Here is a 14,391-nt window from a genome sequence, read left to right as displayed (position 1 = left end):
CGAAGTGGTAGGCCACACAAGCTCACAGAACGAGACTGCCGAGTGCTGAAGCACGTTGAGCGTTCCAAACTGCCTCTGGAAGCAACGTCATCACAGTAACTGTTTGTTGGGAGCTTCATGAAATGGGTTTCTATAGCTGAGCAGCCACACACAAGCCTAAGGTTCCCAATGTGCAATGCCAAGCGTCGTCTGGAGTGGGGTAAAGCTTGCCTCTATTGGATTCTGGAGCAGTGTAAACGCGTTCTCTGGAGAGATGAATCTCTCTTCAACATCTGGGAAGTCCGACAGACGAATCTGGGTTTGGCGAATGCCAGGAGAACACTACTTGCCCGAATGCATAGTGCCAACTTTAATGTTTGCTGGAGGAGGAATAATGGTTTGGGGCTGTTTTTCATGGTTCGGGCTACGCCCCTTAGTTCCAATGAAGATACATCTTACTGCTACAGAATACAATGACATTCTAGACAATTCTGTGCTTCCATCTTTGTGGTAACAGTTTGGGAAAGGCCCTTTCCTGTTTCAGCATGACAATGCCACCATGCACAAAGTGAGTCCATGCAGAAATGGTTTGTCAAGATCGGTGTGGAAGAACTTGACTGGCCTGCACAGAGCCCTGACCTCAACACCATCGAACACCTTTGGGATGAATTGGAACGCCGACTGCGACCCAGGTCTAATCATCGAACATCAATGCCCAACCTCACTAATGCTCTTGTGGCTGAATGGAAGCAGTTCACCGCAGCAATGTTCCAACATCTAAGTGGAAAGCCTTCCCAGAAGAGTGGAGGCTGTTATAGCAGCAAAGTTCCAACATCTAGTGGAAAGCCTTCCCAGAAGAGTGGAGGCTGTTATAGCAGCAAAGTTCCAACATCTAGTGGAAAGCCTTCCCAGAAGAGTGGAGGCTGTTATAGCAGCAAAGTTCCAACATCTAGTGGAAAGCCTTCCCAGAAGAGTGGAGGCTGTTATAGCAGCAAAGTTCCGACATCTTGTGGAAAGCCTTCCCAGAAGAGTGGAGGCTGTTATAGCAGCAAAGTTCCAACATCTAGTGGAAAGCTTTCCCAGTAGAGTGGAGGCTGTTATAGCAGCAAAGTTCCAACATCTAGTGGAAAGCCTTCCCAGAAGAGTGGAGGCTGTTATAACAGCAATATTCCAACATCTAGTAGAAAGCCTTCCCAGAAGAGTGGAGGCTATAGCATCAAATGGGGGACCAACTCCATATTAATGCCCATGATTTTGGAATGAGATGTTTGATGAACAGGTGTCCACATACTTTTGGTCATGTAGCATTTGTGTTTACACACCTTGATTGCAGAAATGCTTTTCTATTCCCAGGAGAGTAACAAAATGGTTTGTATCCTCTTGCTCATGGTTATTACTGGTTGATCATTGTTGTTTGAGTGTTGGACAACAGCAGAATATGTTGCATTTTAGGCTGATTGGAACAACTGGGACAATTCACAAAACAAGTTGCTCTCAGTTGTAGTAGTTTGTTTCACGACTTCACCATGTGATTTTTATTACCGGCACAATTCAATCATGTTAAGAGTTTCCCATGAAAAACTGGAATGTTTGTTTTCAGTTTCCACGAGACCAAATCACTCAGAAAATAATCTATGATTCAGCACTTTCACTCTGCAGCTTCAACGACCTCGTTGAAATGTAATACACAGCTTGTTTTTTAGGCCTTAAATTGTTTACTTCCTGAGAATTCCCATGCGGGAGGATGTTTTGTGTTCACAACCTTGAGGCCCTTCACGGAGATAAAAGTACCAGTAGTACTTTGTGTGGTACATCCTCTGGCTTCAATTAAACATTGAACTATTTGATTGTACACATGATTATATTTCACATACATGTTTTCCTATATAACATCTTAAAATCTTTGAATCAAATCAAATGCAACTTACAACCCCCTCTCTCCCCACCACCTCAAAGCTTCCTTCCTCTCTCGGAGTCAGCACTACGGTGTTTGTGATAGAATATCAATGGTGTCGCTTCCTCTGCGCTTCGTTAAAATGGTCTGGTCATTATTGGAATCATCTGTGTGGACCTGGTGCAGAGCATGGTGTCATTGTGTCTGGACATCGAGTGGACAGAGGGTGGGGGATGAGAGGAAGGGGTCAAGCCAAGGGACCGACCCTCAACATCTGTACATGGCTCTCCCTCTTTCTGCTCAATAGACAGCATGAATGTATTACTACATTTGGAAGTATGGGGGGGGGGGGGGGGGGGGGAGAGTGGTGTGGAGTGGAGTGGATTTATCACTACACAGGAAGTGCTTTACACAGGGGTGTCAGTGTGAGTTCATATGGTGTTGGTGGGGGCTGGTTTTTATTTAACCTTTATTTAACTAGGCAAGTCAGTTAAGAACAAGTTCTTATTTACAGTGATGGCCTACGTTAAAAAAAATATATATATATTTCACCTTTATTTAACCAGGTAGGCCAGTTGAGAACAAGTTCTCATTTACAACTGCGACCTGGCCAAGATAAAGCAAAGCAGTGCGACAAAAACAACAACACAGAGTTACACATGGGATTAGCAAACGTACAGTCAATAACAAAATAGAAAAATCTGTATACAGTGTGTGCAAATGAAGTAAGGAGGTAAGGCAATAAATAGGCCAATAGTGGCGAAGTAATTACAATTGAGCAATTTACACTGGAGTGATATATGTGCAGATTAGGATGTGCAAGTACTGGTGTGCAAAAGAGCAGAAAAACAAAAACAAATATGGGGATGAGGTAGGTAGTTGGTTGGATGGGCTATTTACAGATGGGCTGTGTACAGCTGCAGCGATCGGTAAGCTGCTCTGACAGCTGACGCTTAAAGTTAGTGAGGGAGATATAAGTCTCCAACTTCCGTGATTTTTGCAGTTCGTTCCAGTCATTGGCAGCAGAGAACTGGAAGGAAGGCGGCCAAAGGAGGTGTTGGCTTTGGGGATTACCAGTGAAATATACCTGCTGGAGCGTGTGCTACAGGTGGGTGTTGCTATGGTGACCAGTGAGCTGAGATGAAGCGGAGCTATACCTAGCAAAGACTTATAGGTGACCTGGAGCCAGTGGGTTTGGCGACGAATATGTAGCGAGGACCAGCCAACGAGAGCATACAGGTCGCAGTGGTGGGTAGTATATGGGGCTTTGGTGACAAAACAGATGACACTGTGATAGACTGCATCCAATTTGCTGAGTAGAGTGTTGGAGACTATTTTGTAAATAACATCTCCGAAGTCGAGGATCGGTAGAATAGTCAGTTTTACGAGGGTATGTTTAGCAGCATGAGTGAAGGAGGCTTTGTTGCAAAATAGGAAGTCGATTCTAGATTTAACTTTGGATTGGTGATGCTTAATGTGAGTCTGGAAGGAGAGTTTACAGTCTAACCAGACACCTAGGTATTTATAGTTGTCCACATATTCTAAGTCAGAACCGTCCAGAGTAGTGATGCTAGTCGGGCGGGCGGGTGCAGGCAGCGATCGGTTGAAGAGCATGCATTTAGTTTTACTAACATTTAAGAGCAGTTGGAGGCCATGGAAGGAGTGTTGTATGGCGTTGAAGCTCGTCTGGAGGTTTGTTAACACAGTGTCCAAAGAAGGGCCAGATATATACAGAATCGTACAGTGAGGGAAAAAAGTATTTGATCCCCTGCGGATTTTGTACGTTTGTCCACTGACAAAGAAATGATCAGTCTATAATTTTAATTGTAGGTTTATTTGAACAGTGAGAGACAGACTAAAAAGAAATAAAAAAACATGTCAAAAAGGTTATAAATTGATTTGCATTTTAATGAGGGAAATAAGTATTTGACCCCCTCTCAATCAGAAAGATTTCTGGCTCCCAGGTGTCTTTTATACAGGTAACGAGCTGAGATTAGGAGCACACTCTTAAAGAGAGTGCTCCTAATCTCATCTTGTTACCTGTATAAAAGACACCTGTCCACAGAAGCAATCAATCAATCAGATTCCAAACTCTCCACCATGGCCAAGACCAAAGAGCTCTCCAAGGATGTCAGGGACAAGATTGTAGACCTACACAAGGCTGGAATGGGCTACAAGACCATCGCCAAGCAGCTTGGTGAGAAGGTGACAACAGTTGGTGCGATTATTCGCAAATGGAACTGTCAATCTCCCTCGGCCTGGGGCTCCATGCAAGATCTCACCTCGTGGAGTTGCAATGATCATGAGAACGGTGAGGAATCAGCCCAGAACTACACGGGAGGATCTTGTCAATGATGTCAAGGCAGCTGGGACCATAGTCACCATGATAACAATTGGTAACACACTACGCCGTGAGGGACTGAAATCCTGCAGCGCCCGCAAGGTCCCCCTGCTCAAGGAAGCACATATACATGCCTGTCTGAAGTTCGCCAATGAACATCTGAATGATTCAGAGGACAACTGGGTGAAAGTTTTGTGGTCAGATGAGACCAAAATGGAGCTCTTTGGCATCAACTCAACTCGCCGTGTTTGGAGGAGGAGGAATGCTGCCTAGAACCCCAAGAACACCATCCCCACCGTCAAACATGGAGGTGGAAACATTATGCTTTGGGCGTGTTTTTCTGCTAAGGGGACAGGACAACTTCACCGCATCAAAGGGACGATGGACGGGGCCATGTACCGTCAAATCTTGGGTGAGAACCTCCTTCCCTCAGCCAGGGCATTGAAAATGGGTCGTGGATGGGTATTCCAGCATGACAATGACCCAAAACACACGGCCAAGGCAACAAAGGAGTGGCTCAAGAAGAAGCACATTAAGGTCCTGGAGTGGCCTAGCCAGTCTCCAGACCTCAATCCCATAGAAAATCTGTGGAGGGAGCTGAAGGTTCGAGTTGCCAAACATCAACCTCGAAACCTTAATGACTTGGAGAAGATCTGCAAAGAGGAGTGGGACAAAATCCCTCCTGAGATGTGTGCAAACCTGGTGGCCAACTACAAGAAACGTCTGACCTCTATGATTGCCAACAAGGGTTTTGCCACCAAGTACTAAGTCATGTTTTGCAGAGGGGTCAAATGCTTATTTCCCTCATTAAAATGCAAATCATTTTATAACATTTTTGACATGTGTTTTTTTGGATTTTTTGTTGTTGTTATTCTGTCTCTCACTGTTCAAATAAACCTACCATTCAAATTATAGACTGATCATTTCTTTGTCAGTGGGCAAACGTACAAAATCAGCAGGGGATCAAATACTTTTTTCCCTCACTGTACCGTCTGCGTAGAGGTGGATCAAAGAATCACCCGCAGCAAGAGCGACATCATTGATGTATACAGAGAAAAGAGTCAGCCCGAGAATTGAAACCTGTGGCACCCCCATAGACTGCCAGAGGTCCGGACAACAGGCCCTCCGATTTGACACACTGAACTCTATCTGAGAAGTAGTTAGTGAACCAGGCGAGGCAGTCATCAGAGAAACCAAGGCTGTTTAGTCTGCCGTTAAGAATACGGTGATTGACAGAGTCGAAAGCCTTGGCCAGGTCGATGAAGACGGAAGTACTGTCTTTTGTTTCAATTCAACCCAGGGTTCAACTCAAAATAAACAATACTTATAGGCCAGGGGTTTCACGCTCTGGTTGATTTGAAATGTAATCTTCAAGTTAATCATAAATATGTTTTATTCATGTCTCCATCTCAACCAAAAATCTAAGTTAAAGAATAGGACTAAATCAAATCAAACTTTAAATGCACTTTAAAGAAAGTTTGATTTAATTTAATCTTATTGTTTGACTTTGATTATTGGTTGAGATGGCGACGTGAATCCAATATACCAATTATTCATTTGTAGACAAACTGGAATTAAAGCCAGACTAAGTCAGTGGCACAAAATATGCTGATATTTGGTTGTGTTGAGAACCAAACATAATTCAATATAACTTCTGCAACACAGTAAATAATCTATTCACTTGTAGACAAGTTAACACATTATTGGATTCACGTCTCCAACTAAAGCAAAAATAAAAGTTAAAGAATAGGATTAAGTCAGTGGCTGAGATGAAACTATCAAAGCATTAGATATTTGCTTGCGTTGTCAACCAAACACAATACAATATTACTTTTGTAATACAGTAAATAGCCTAAATATATCTTACAAACTAATGTAACCGTATTTATTCAACCTTAAAATGAGTAACACATCCATGGCCACATTTTGAACATAGGCTACTGTAGCTATACATGTCTTCTTATGTAATTATAGAATGCATGCATGTTAAAGATGGCATAGAAAGGCTGCAGCAATTGCTATAATAATCTGTGCAGAATCTCGAACAGCATTGATCCCGTGCACTATGTACTTTTAATGTAATCTCAACTACAATCCAGGTCCTTTGGTTCTGCTTTTAGATGAAGAACAGTGATAACCCATTAAATTGTTGTATAAATACAAAATATCTGACATTGTACTCCTATTTTAACTTTTCTATGCTTTTAAATGGTTGAAAGCGCAGTGAAAACACATTGGGAATTCAACAAACGTCTGGCTGTCTTTTTGAGTGGGTGAATAAAGGTTGAAATCTTATTGATTAACATCTCAACCAAATATTACCCACATTTCCACGTTGAAATTACCTAGTGCACCCAGTGGGAACACACTTATGAAGATAATGAGCATTGACTGTAGGATACACACGTATGGTTACCACCAACATTTGAAAACGTAGGATGCTTAGGGTCAAGTTTGAGACAACGTTGTGTGGTGGTCGTGTGTGTGTTTGCGGGTCAATGCTTTTTTCCCCCACTGATATTGTGACAGACAATGCCCAGCAGCTCCCTAGCAAACCTTCAATTGCGCTTCAAAGATGAAAGGAGATTATTTACTAATGAATGTTAATCATATGTAAACAATGCAACAAAAAAAAACTATTCTGATTTTTTCTATTGTGTTATTGACTGTACGTTTGTTTATGTGTAACTCTGTGGTTTGATTTTGTCGCACTGCTTTGCTTTATCTTGGCCAGGTCGCAGTTGTAAATGAGAACTTGTTCTCAACTGGCCTACCAGGTTAAATAAAGGTGAAAAAAGAAAATGCAAATTCCATGAGAGACAAAACATCTGCAACAGGTCTCGTCATGTTTGGGGAAATGTCTGGAAAAAAAAGAAAAAAAGCGACTTGTTTTACATTGTTGTTGTATTTTCTTGTGGTTTCCTTAGCGATAGGACAGAGGTGTATCTTGGCGATGAGAACTCCCTGACCCTGACCTTCAATGCCAGGAACGAGGGAGAGGGGGGGGCCTACGAGGCAGAGCTTTACGTGGTCCTGCCCGCGGAGGCTGACTACAGGGGTATAGCCCGCAACAATGCGGTGAGGGAGAAACCATCTGTCCTGTCACTCTTATGTAACGGCTAATGTTCATAATATGTTTCTAATGGAAATGACAGTGCTAAAATAATAAAGAGACATATGCTAATCCACATAACAATAATTTAACTAATACCAATATAGTGTTGACACTAATGATAGCCTGATGACTAAAACAATGCTTATGATATAAATGATTTGAGAAAACGTGGAAATGCTGTGAAGTAAATCGTTGTCTTTGTCTCTCTCGCCATACTTTTGCTCATACTGTATCTCATAAGCAGAGTCTGACTCAGCTGACCTGTAGCTACGAGGCGGAGAATCAGACCCGCTATCTGGTCTGTGACCTGGGAAACCCTATGAAGTCTGGAACAAGTGTAAGTGGATCATCGTGGACTAACTGTTTCTTAAATTCAAATTGAGCTTTATTGTCACGAAAGGAACAATCCAATGTTCCCACAGCAGTATGGTACTTCTGTCCCTCTGACTGTGAGTTTCTGTATGTCTTTGCAATTCTGTGTCTTTACGACTGATGCTGCGTGGTCCAGATTAATCCAGGGTCTGTTAATGACTGTTTGTGCATTTGATGGACTGCCTTGCTGACAGATCTGAGGTAGCTTTATCTCTAGTGTCTGATCGCCTGTCTTTTCTATGGATCTTCAGTTGTGGGCAGGCCTCCGCTTCACTGTGCCTCGACTGAAGGACACTCACAATACAGTGCAGTTTGAGCTCCAGATACGCAGGTAAGTCGCAGTTGCAGCTTCAGCACAGAAAGTGTATAAATGACTTTGTAGTTATTGAATGTATTCATATTTAGATGAATGTGAGAGATTAAAGTTTTTTTTCCCTTTTAAATGTGTTTCGTTAAAAAAGTAACTAAATCCTTCTAAATACTTCCATACTTATTACCTTGTCCTGACTGAGCTAAGGTTAGGGTTAGTGGATAGTTAGTTCAAGTGTTGTCGACAGTAAGGCGAACGTCTACAAACCATATACAGTATTTGGCACAATCCAAATGAAGTGTTGCACTTGTCTGTTCTTTCTCCGCTCAGTAAAAATGAGAATAAATCCCAGACTGATGATGAGCTCTTTCATCTGGAGGTGGCTGTGGTTGCTGATGTTATTCTACAGGGGTGAGTCATCATGGCTGAATGGACGAATGAACAAACAAACTAATTATTGAATGTTCTCCATCACCATCACTAATAAACATACTCCCTGTTTAACTACACTCAACGTGACTGGGTACCAATATATTGTAACTCAACAGCCCCAGTGACATTGTAAAATATCTTTCTTTATAAACTGGGCGGTTCGAGCCCTAAGTGCAGATTGGCTGACAGCCGTGGTATATCAGACTGTATACCACGGCTATGACAAAACAATTATTTCTACTGCTCAAATTATGTTGATAACCAGTTTATAATAGCAATAAGGCACCTCGGGGGTTTGTGGTATATGGCCAATATACAACGGCTAAGGGCTGTATCCAGGCACTCCGTGTTGCGTCGTGCTTAAGAACAGCACTTAGACGTGGTATATTGGCCATATACCACACTCCCTCGGGCCTTATTGCTTGAGTACCACATTCTGTTGGGTATGTCTACTGCATCCACTCCTACTCGTTTATCCTCTTTTCCAACTTGTATCTTTCTCCTTTTCTCGATTGAAGCGTTTCTCGTCCAGACAAGCTCCTCTTCCCTCCCCCGAACTGGAGGATGAGCCACAGCCTACAAGAGGAGCAGGATGTTGGGCCTGAGATCCAGCATGTGTACGAGGTACTCAGCGTGTGCCACGAGTTACTCAGTGTGTGCCACGAGAGTTGATTTTGTGTTGTGTTTATTTTTATTAAGTGGAGTCAAATAGGGTTGGGTTGTTGAACAAATGCTTATCTTCTTAGCTTCCTGGTACAGTATGCTGACTTGGGTTCTCTCTCACTCTCTCCTCCTGTCTCTTCTTCTCTCTCTCTTCCTCTTTCTCTCTCTCTCTGTCTCTCTCTCTCTTTCAGTTGGTGAACAACGGGCCCAGTATGATCAGTCAGTCAGTGCTGGAGCTGCGCTGCCCTCTGAGATCTCAGGGTCACGACCTTTTGTACCCTCTGGAGGTCATCACTCAGGGACCACTCGACTGCAGCTCCAACCACACCCTCAATGCACTGAAGCTCAAGGTGAGGGACAGACTTACACACATACATACAAAAGTACCTGCTCATATTATACTTCCACAGGCACTCATCCCAGATACTGTATACATTCACACCCACCCTGATACCTTGTCTTTTACTTTGTGTAGCGTCATATCATTCACAATATTTATGCCAAGGATATGCAGTAGTCCAATGGTACCCAGATAACTATTCTGTGTGTGTTGCCAGCTCCAACCTCCTACAACAGAGCAGCCACCCTCACCACTGACGGCCAGCCCTGAACACCACATCCAGAGGAGAGAGGTCTACAGGGATCCTCTGGATGAACAAGGCAACCTGGTGTGTGTCTGTATTTTGGGGAAGGGGGTTGGAGCGGTTCTACATAGCTAACCCATGTGGCGTCAACTTTGACACATGGCCGCAGAGGTCTATTGACTCTGAAAACAGTAAAACAGAAGATAGCTGCTGTTAAATTAAGTCACTTGGCACTTGGTCCGGGAGCAGAGAAGCTAGAGAGTATAGTGGTGATAATGAGGTGTCTTATGGGAGTTTATTGGCCTGCCTAACCTCTTCTCTTCCTGAATTCATTGTCTATTATTCTTTTTTATTTATGTTCGTAGTTTTTCATCGTAAATGAAGTCTCTTTTTGTCAAGGCTTTCGTTTCATGTCCTAACGATAACCTCATGAGCTGAATTACAACAGAAAGAAAACATGAAAAACCATCCATGGTTTCCCCTAATACCCACAAAACACAAACTGAAGGGAAATCATTTTATCGTGAAAGGAGATGAGGATATCTATCATAATAAGCTCTGATCATAATTATACGTTGTAGAGAATTATTTTTATGTGAAATAAATGTCTCCCGCTCTTTGTTTTTGTCCTCTTACATTCTCCACCCGATTATTCATTCCTCCTTTCCCCTATCAGTCAGTATACTGTCCCTTCAAAAACTAATGACCACAGAACAATTAACCATAGCTCCTCATTTTACACGAAGGACACAAAACTACAAACTAGTGTCATTCCCTTTCATTTAAAGCAATGGGAATCTCTCTCTCTACCAAAACCTAAAATGGAACTATCCAGTGTTTCCAGATTTCTATGAAACATTACCTATAATTAATTACAATAATGAGTTATATACATTTACTTCATTTAGGTACTTCATTTAGGTATGCAGCTAAAGCAGCTTTTCTGTGTTGTAATGGTGTGGGTGTACCCCAACAACAGAATGGTGTGGGCGTATAACGGTTATTACAAATATTCAGGCCACTGATTGACCAGCTCAGCCAATGAGGCAGAATGACATCATTCTCTATGAGGAAATAGCAAGCATTTTTTAAATGGTCTGTTTGCAAAACAGGTTTAAGGTGTGTTTTTTAAGTGTTTTTTTCTCCAATTTATACTTTGGCCACAAATACGAGTATAAGACGAGTCTACATTATTTGGGTATGAGTTAACAGAATATTAACTTTTACAAGTACGATTTTCCCTGGACAGTTACTTTAAAGATGCATTATGGAAGTTGAGTTACTAATTGTTTACCTCCAATTTGGTCTTGAATGATACCCCAGAAGCAAAAGTTCTGTATAGCCTCTTGTACTGCTCACAATCACAGGCTGTTAGCTGTAACTGTTTGTGAGACTGATTAAATGTAATGCACTGGTGGTCTGTATTGATGACTGTGTTCCTTCCTCCATAGTCGTGTTCTACCGCTGAGTGCTGGAGGCTGCGCTGTCATGTGGGGTTACTGGAGAGAGGAAGCAGTGTCATTCTGACCGTCCGCTCACGCATCTGGCCTGAGACCTTCCTTGAGGTGAGAGAGCGTGACTCTGTAGTTTGTACTGCTGTCATGTCCTGTATTCTACTTCTCCTCATATTAAATGGTCATTTGAATAGCACATGTACTGTATATTCTGTTATGTAGATCAAATGTGATTGAATTTGGTATTAACAATCCTTATGATGATGTAGTATTAGTACTATAATACTACTGCTATTATTAGTAGTAAAAAACAAAGAATGAAAGCGATACAGATAAATGTAGGTCGCAAGTCTGTGGTACAATGCCGCCCTCTCCTGGTAGTGAACTTTTACAGCGACAGGTATTTGGTTTTTGGTACACACTTTGGCAATATATTTAAAATGATTTATTCAACTCATCCTTTCTTTGGACAAATGCTGCAGAGGGCATACAAGCAGTATGTGCTGGAGTGTTCTGTGGAGTACGGAGTCGAAAAGATGCCCTATTCCATCGCTCCCAAACTCAAACCCAGTGGATCCAAGAAGGCAAGTGCTGTTTTATTTTCCCCTTTATTTAATCATCTGTTCATTTACCTTTATGGTATGGATGCTTTAGGCCTGTCCTGTCTGTGTGATTTGGGATATCAAAACATTAAAAAAAAAAACTTTATGAGTAATGTCACATTTAGATTTTAAGTCATCTATTTTTTCAAGTGACTTCTCATTTCCCCATGGTAACAACATGTTTTTGTGTTGCAGGTCCTGACTCCAGTGATGTGGAACAAGCCAGACAACCAGTACATGGTACCACTGTGGATCATCATTCTGGCCATACTGGCTGGATTGCTGCTGCTAGCCCTGGTCATATATGTACTCTACAAGGTAAGGGTGGCCATGTAAAGGACAAACTTAGCATACTAAATTACAAGCATGTAATGTCATAATGCTTGTTAACTGTTTATGATTGAGAATCTGTCATATAACCAGATGATGTCTTGGGATATCACATTTTGGTTGTTATATGGTCAGGCAACCACATTACAATATATCTTGTTTTACTTCCTTTTACAACCAGTATACAACCTGACCATGATACCACCAGTTGTTTTCATCCAGGAAGTAGCATAAAATGGTATCTAAAAACTATTAGATAAGATCAAGTGTTTCAAATTTGACAGTCTTGAAAGTGGATGTTGGTAGCAAATAACGATGAACACTGTCTGGTACTATGAGGACTATTCATGTAATTATTACCTTTGAAATTGTTCTAAGTCTCCTTTCTCTTTCAATCTTTCCAGTTGGGCTTCTTCAAACGATCCAATCCTTATGGTACAGCCATGGAGAAAGCTCAACTCAAACCACAGGCTTCTTCTGAGGCCTAAATGATGGACCATCCCAGACGTCGCTTTGAAAACTGGAAAGGCATTGCGTTGGACTTAACTTATAACTCTAAACAAACCACAGAGTACTCATGTATGAAAGGAAGTCCATCCACAGGATGAGTACCACTGGGACCTCACTGGCATTCAGCCTTCTACTGCACTGAAATGCTGAAGCAGGCAAACCCACAATGAGATGTCTGGCCTGCATTATAATAGAGCTATCCTGAAAACGGGTATATTTTGCATACGGTTGCATAGACAATAATGTCTTTAAAATATAGCTTTTTGCTTTGATATGGGGAAATATCCATCAAAGTAGCAACCCTGGCTGAGGCAGTGGAGCATTTATTCAATTGTTTGAGTCACCAAATACGTCTTTATCTATGAGGTGAGAATGTTGGGGAAGGTGTGCTATTGAACGGTAACAGCCAAAGTCCTCCGAATGCTAGGAGCAGAAATAGCCTCATAAAGTGTATCAGTCAATTTAAAATGTGTTTTCTCAATGTCACAAAAACATATTGATGGAGTTTGCTACTCCAAATTGCCTTACTTTGTCCCGAAATAGACCATCCCTGACCCTGATGGCAAGTTAACATTGCCCACCATCTGCTAACAGGTGTTACTACTACTAATAGGTGCTTGTCGACCATCAGTTAGTCAGGGTCATTGCGCTGTTGGACAGCTGGCAGTATATCACCATATCTGCCAACACGAGTGCGATTTCAGATTTTCTACAGTGTAGTGCTGCCTCATAGCCACCAGTTTTACAATAAGGGCTTGCTAGCTGGAGAGAGGTCAGAGATTCTTTTAGAGGAAACACACCTGGCCTTTTTGCTTAAACATATTATCTGTCATGTTCTTTCTGATGCATTTTGTTACTATGCAACTTTACCACATTTGTAAATACAGTGCTAGAAGTTTTTAGATAATTGTTACAGTTGAAGGATATAACCTCACATCCCCTAATCACTATTTATAACATGTTTTTGTGCATTCAACAAAATGAATTTGATCATACTTAAGGATATTTTTTCTTTGTTTTGAGCGGATGTATATTTCAAAGTAGTACATTTATAATTTTGTGAAGAGTATATCAAACTGCATTGGAAATATGTTTTTCTGTGAAATAATTCCCTCCCATGTTGGGAGTTGCCATGGCTTTTTCATGTTGTTTTGCTGTTGACGACTAAAATTAAATGACCATTTTATTTTACCCTATCCAAATACAGATGCCATATTTAATTTGTTGCAGTAATTTTCATGCACAGCAGGAAATGCAAAAGGCTTCTAAAGTTTGTAATTTCCACTTTTAAAAACGTAATTTGCCCTAACTGAAATGTATCAACCCCTACAAAAAATGCCATTAATTATAATCCACATAATTATAATTGATTTCCTGTTGCTGGAATTGGAATAGTTGTTGATGACTTTGCAAATGCTATTGTATATAGGCCTAAATAGCATCATTGATAATATATGAGTGACAACATATGGTCACATTTAATTTGCTCCATTAAACCTAACCTTTGGAATGACTTTGCTAGCAACAGTGAATCTATTTAGCTTTAAAGTGGAGAACTTTCAACAATCATTCTCACGGTAGTGTCATGCCTGCTCCCGCTCTTCCCCCTGAGGGCTCCAGGCTGCCCTGCATTACGCACTCCTGCCACCATCATTACACACACCTGCCTTCCCTCGTCACATGCATCAGTGAATTATTAGACTCCCCTGGACTCAATCACCTGTTTATTTGTCAGTTCCCCAGCTCTGTTCCCCGCTGCTGCATTGATTATCTTACATCTGTGTTTTACCCTTTTCTGATGCTGT

The 14,391-nt window shown here is 41.6% G+C and overlaps 1 protein-coding gene across 1 annotated transcript in view; it reads left to right on the top strand.

Moving 5' to 3' along the window:
• LOC106583616 (integrin alpha-5) overlaps positions 1–14,100 on the top strand; it is an 83,471-nt gene extending 69,371 nt beyond the window's left edge. The window contains exons 20-30 of the mRNA XM_014168000.3: positions 7,142–7,292; positions 7,574–7,666; positions 7,953–8,032; positions 8,342–8,422; positions 8,962–9,067; positions 9,298–9,456; positions 9,664–9,774; positions 11,142–11,255; positions 11,627–11,728; positions 11,942–12,064; positions 12,481–14,100. Of these exons, the coding sequence (XP_014023475.3) occupies positions 7,142–7,292; positions 7,574–7,666; positions 7,953–8,032; positions 8,342–8,422; positions 8,962–9,067; positions 9,298–9,456; positions 9,664–9,774; positions 11,142–11,255; positions 11,627–11,728; positions 11,942–12,064; positions 12,481–12,564 (1,204 nt within the window). The 3' untranslated portion in view covers positions 12,565–14,100. The remainder of the gene's footprint in view (positions 1–7,141; positions 7,293–7,573; positions 7,667–7,952; positions 8,033–8,341; positions 8,423–8,961; positions 9,068–9,297; positions 9,457–9,663; positions 9,775–11,141; positions 11,256–11,626; positions 11,729–11,941; positions 12,065–12,480) is intronic.
• Positions 14,101–14,391: the final 291 nt, after the last annotated feature.

This window comes from Salmo salar, chromosome 22 (assembly GCF_965601325.2).
Source record: "Salmo salar chromosome 22, fSalSal1, whole genome shotgun sequence".
Taxonomy (NCBI): Eukaryota; Metazoa; Chordata; class Actinopteri; order Salmoniformes; family Salmonidae; genus Salmo; species Salmo salar.
This window is presented reverse-complemented; position numbering and strand designations above follow the sequence as displayed.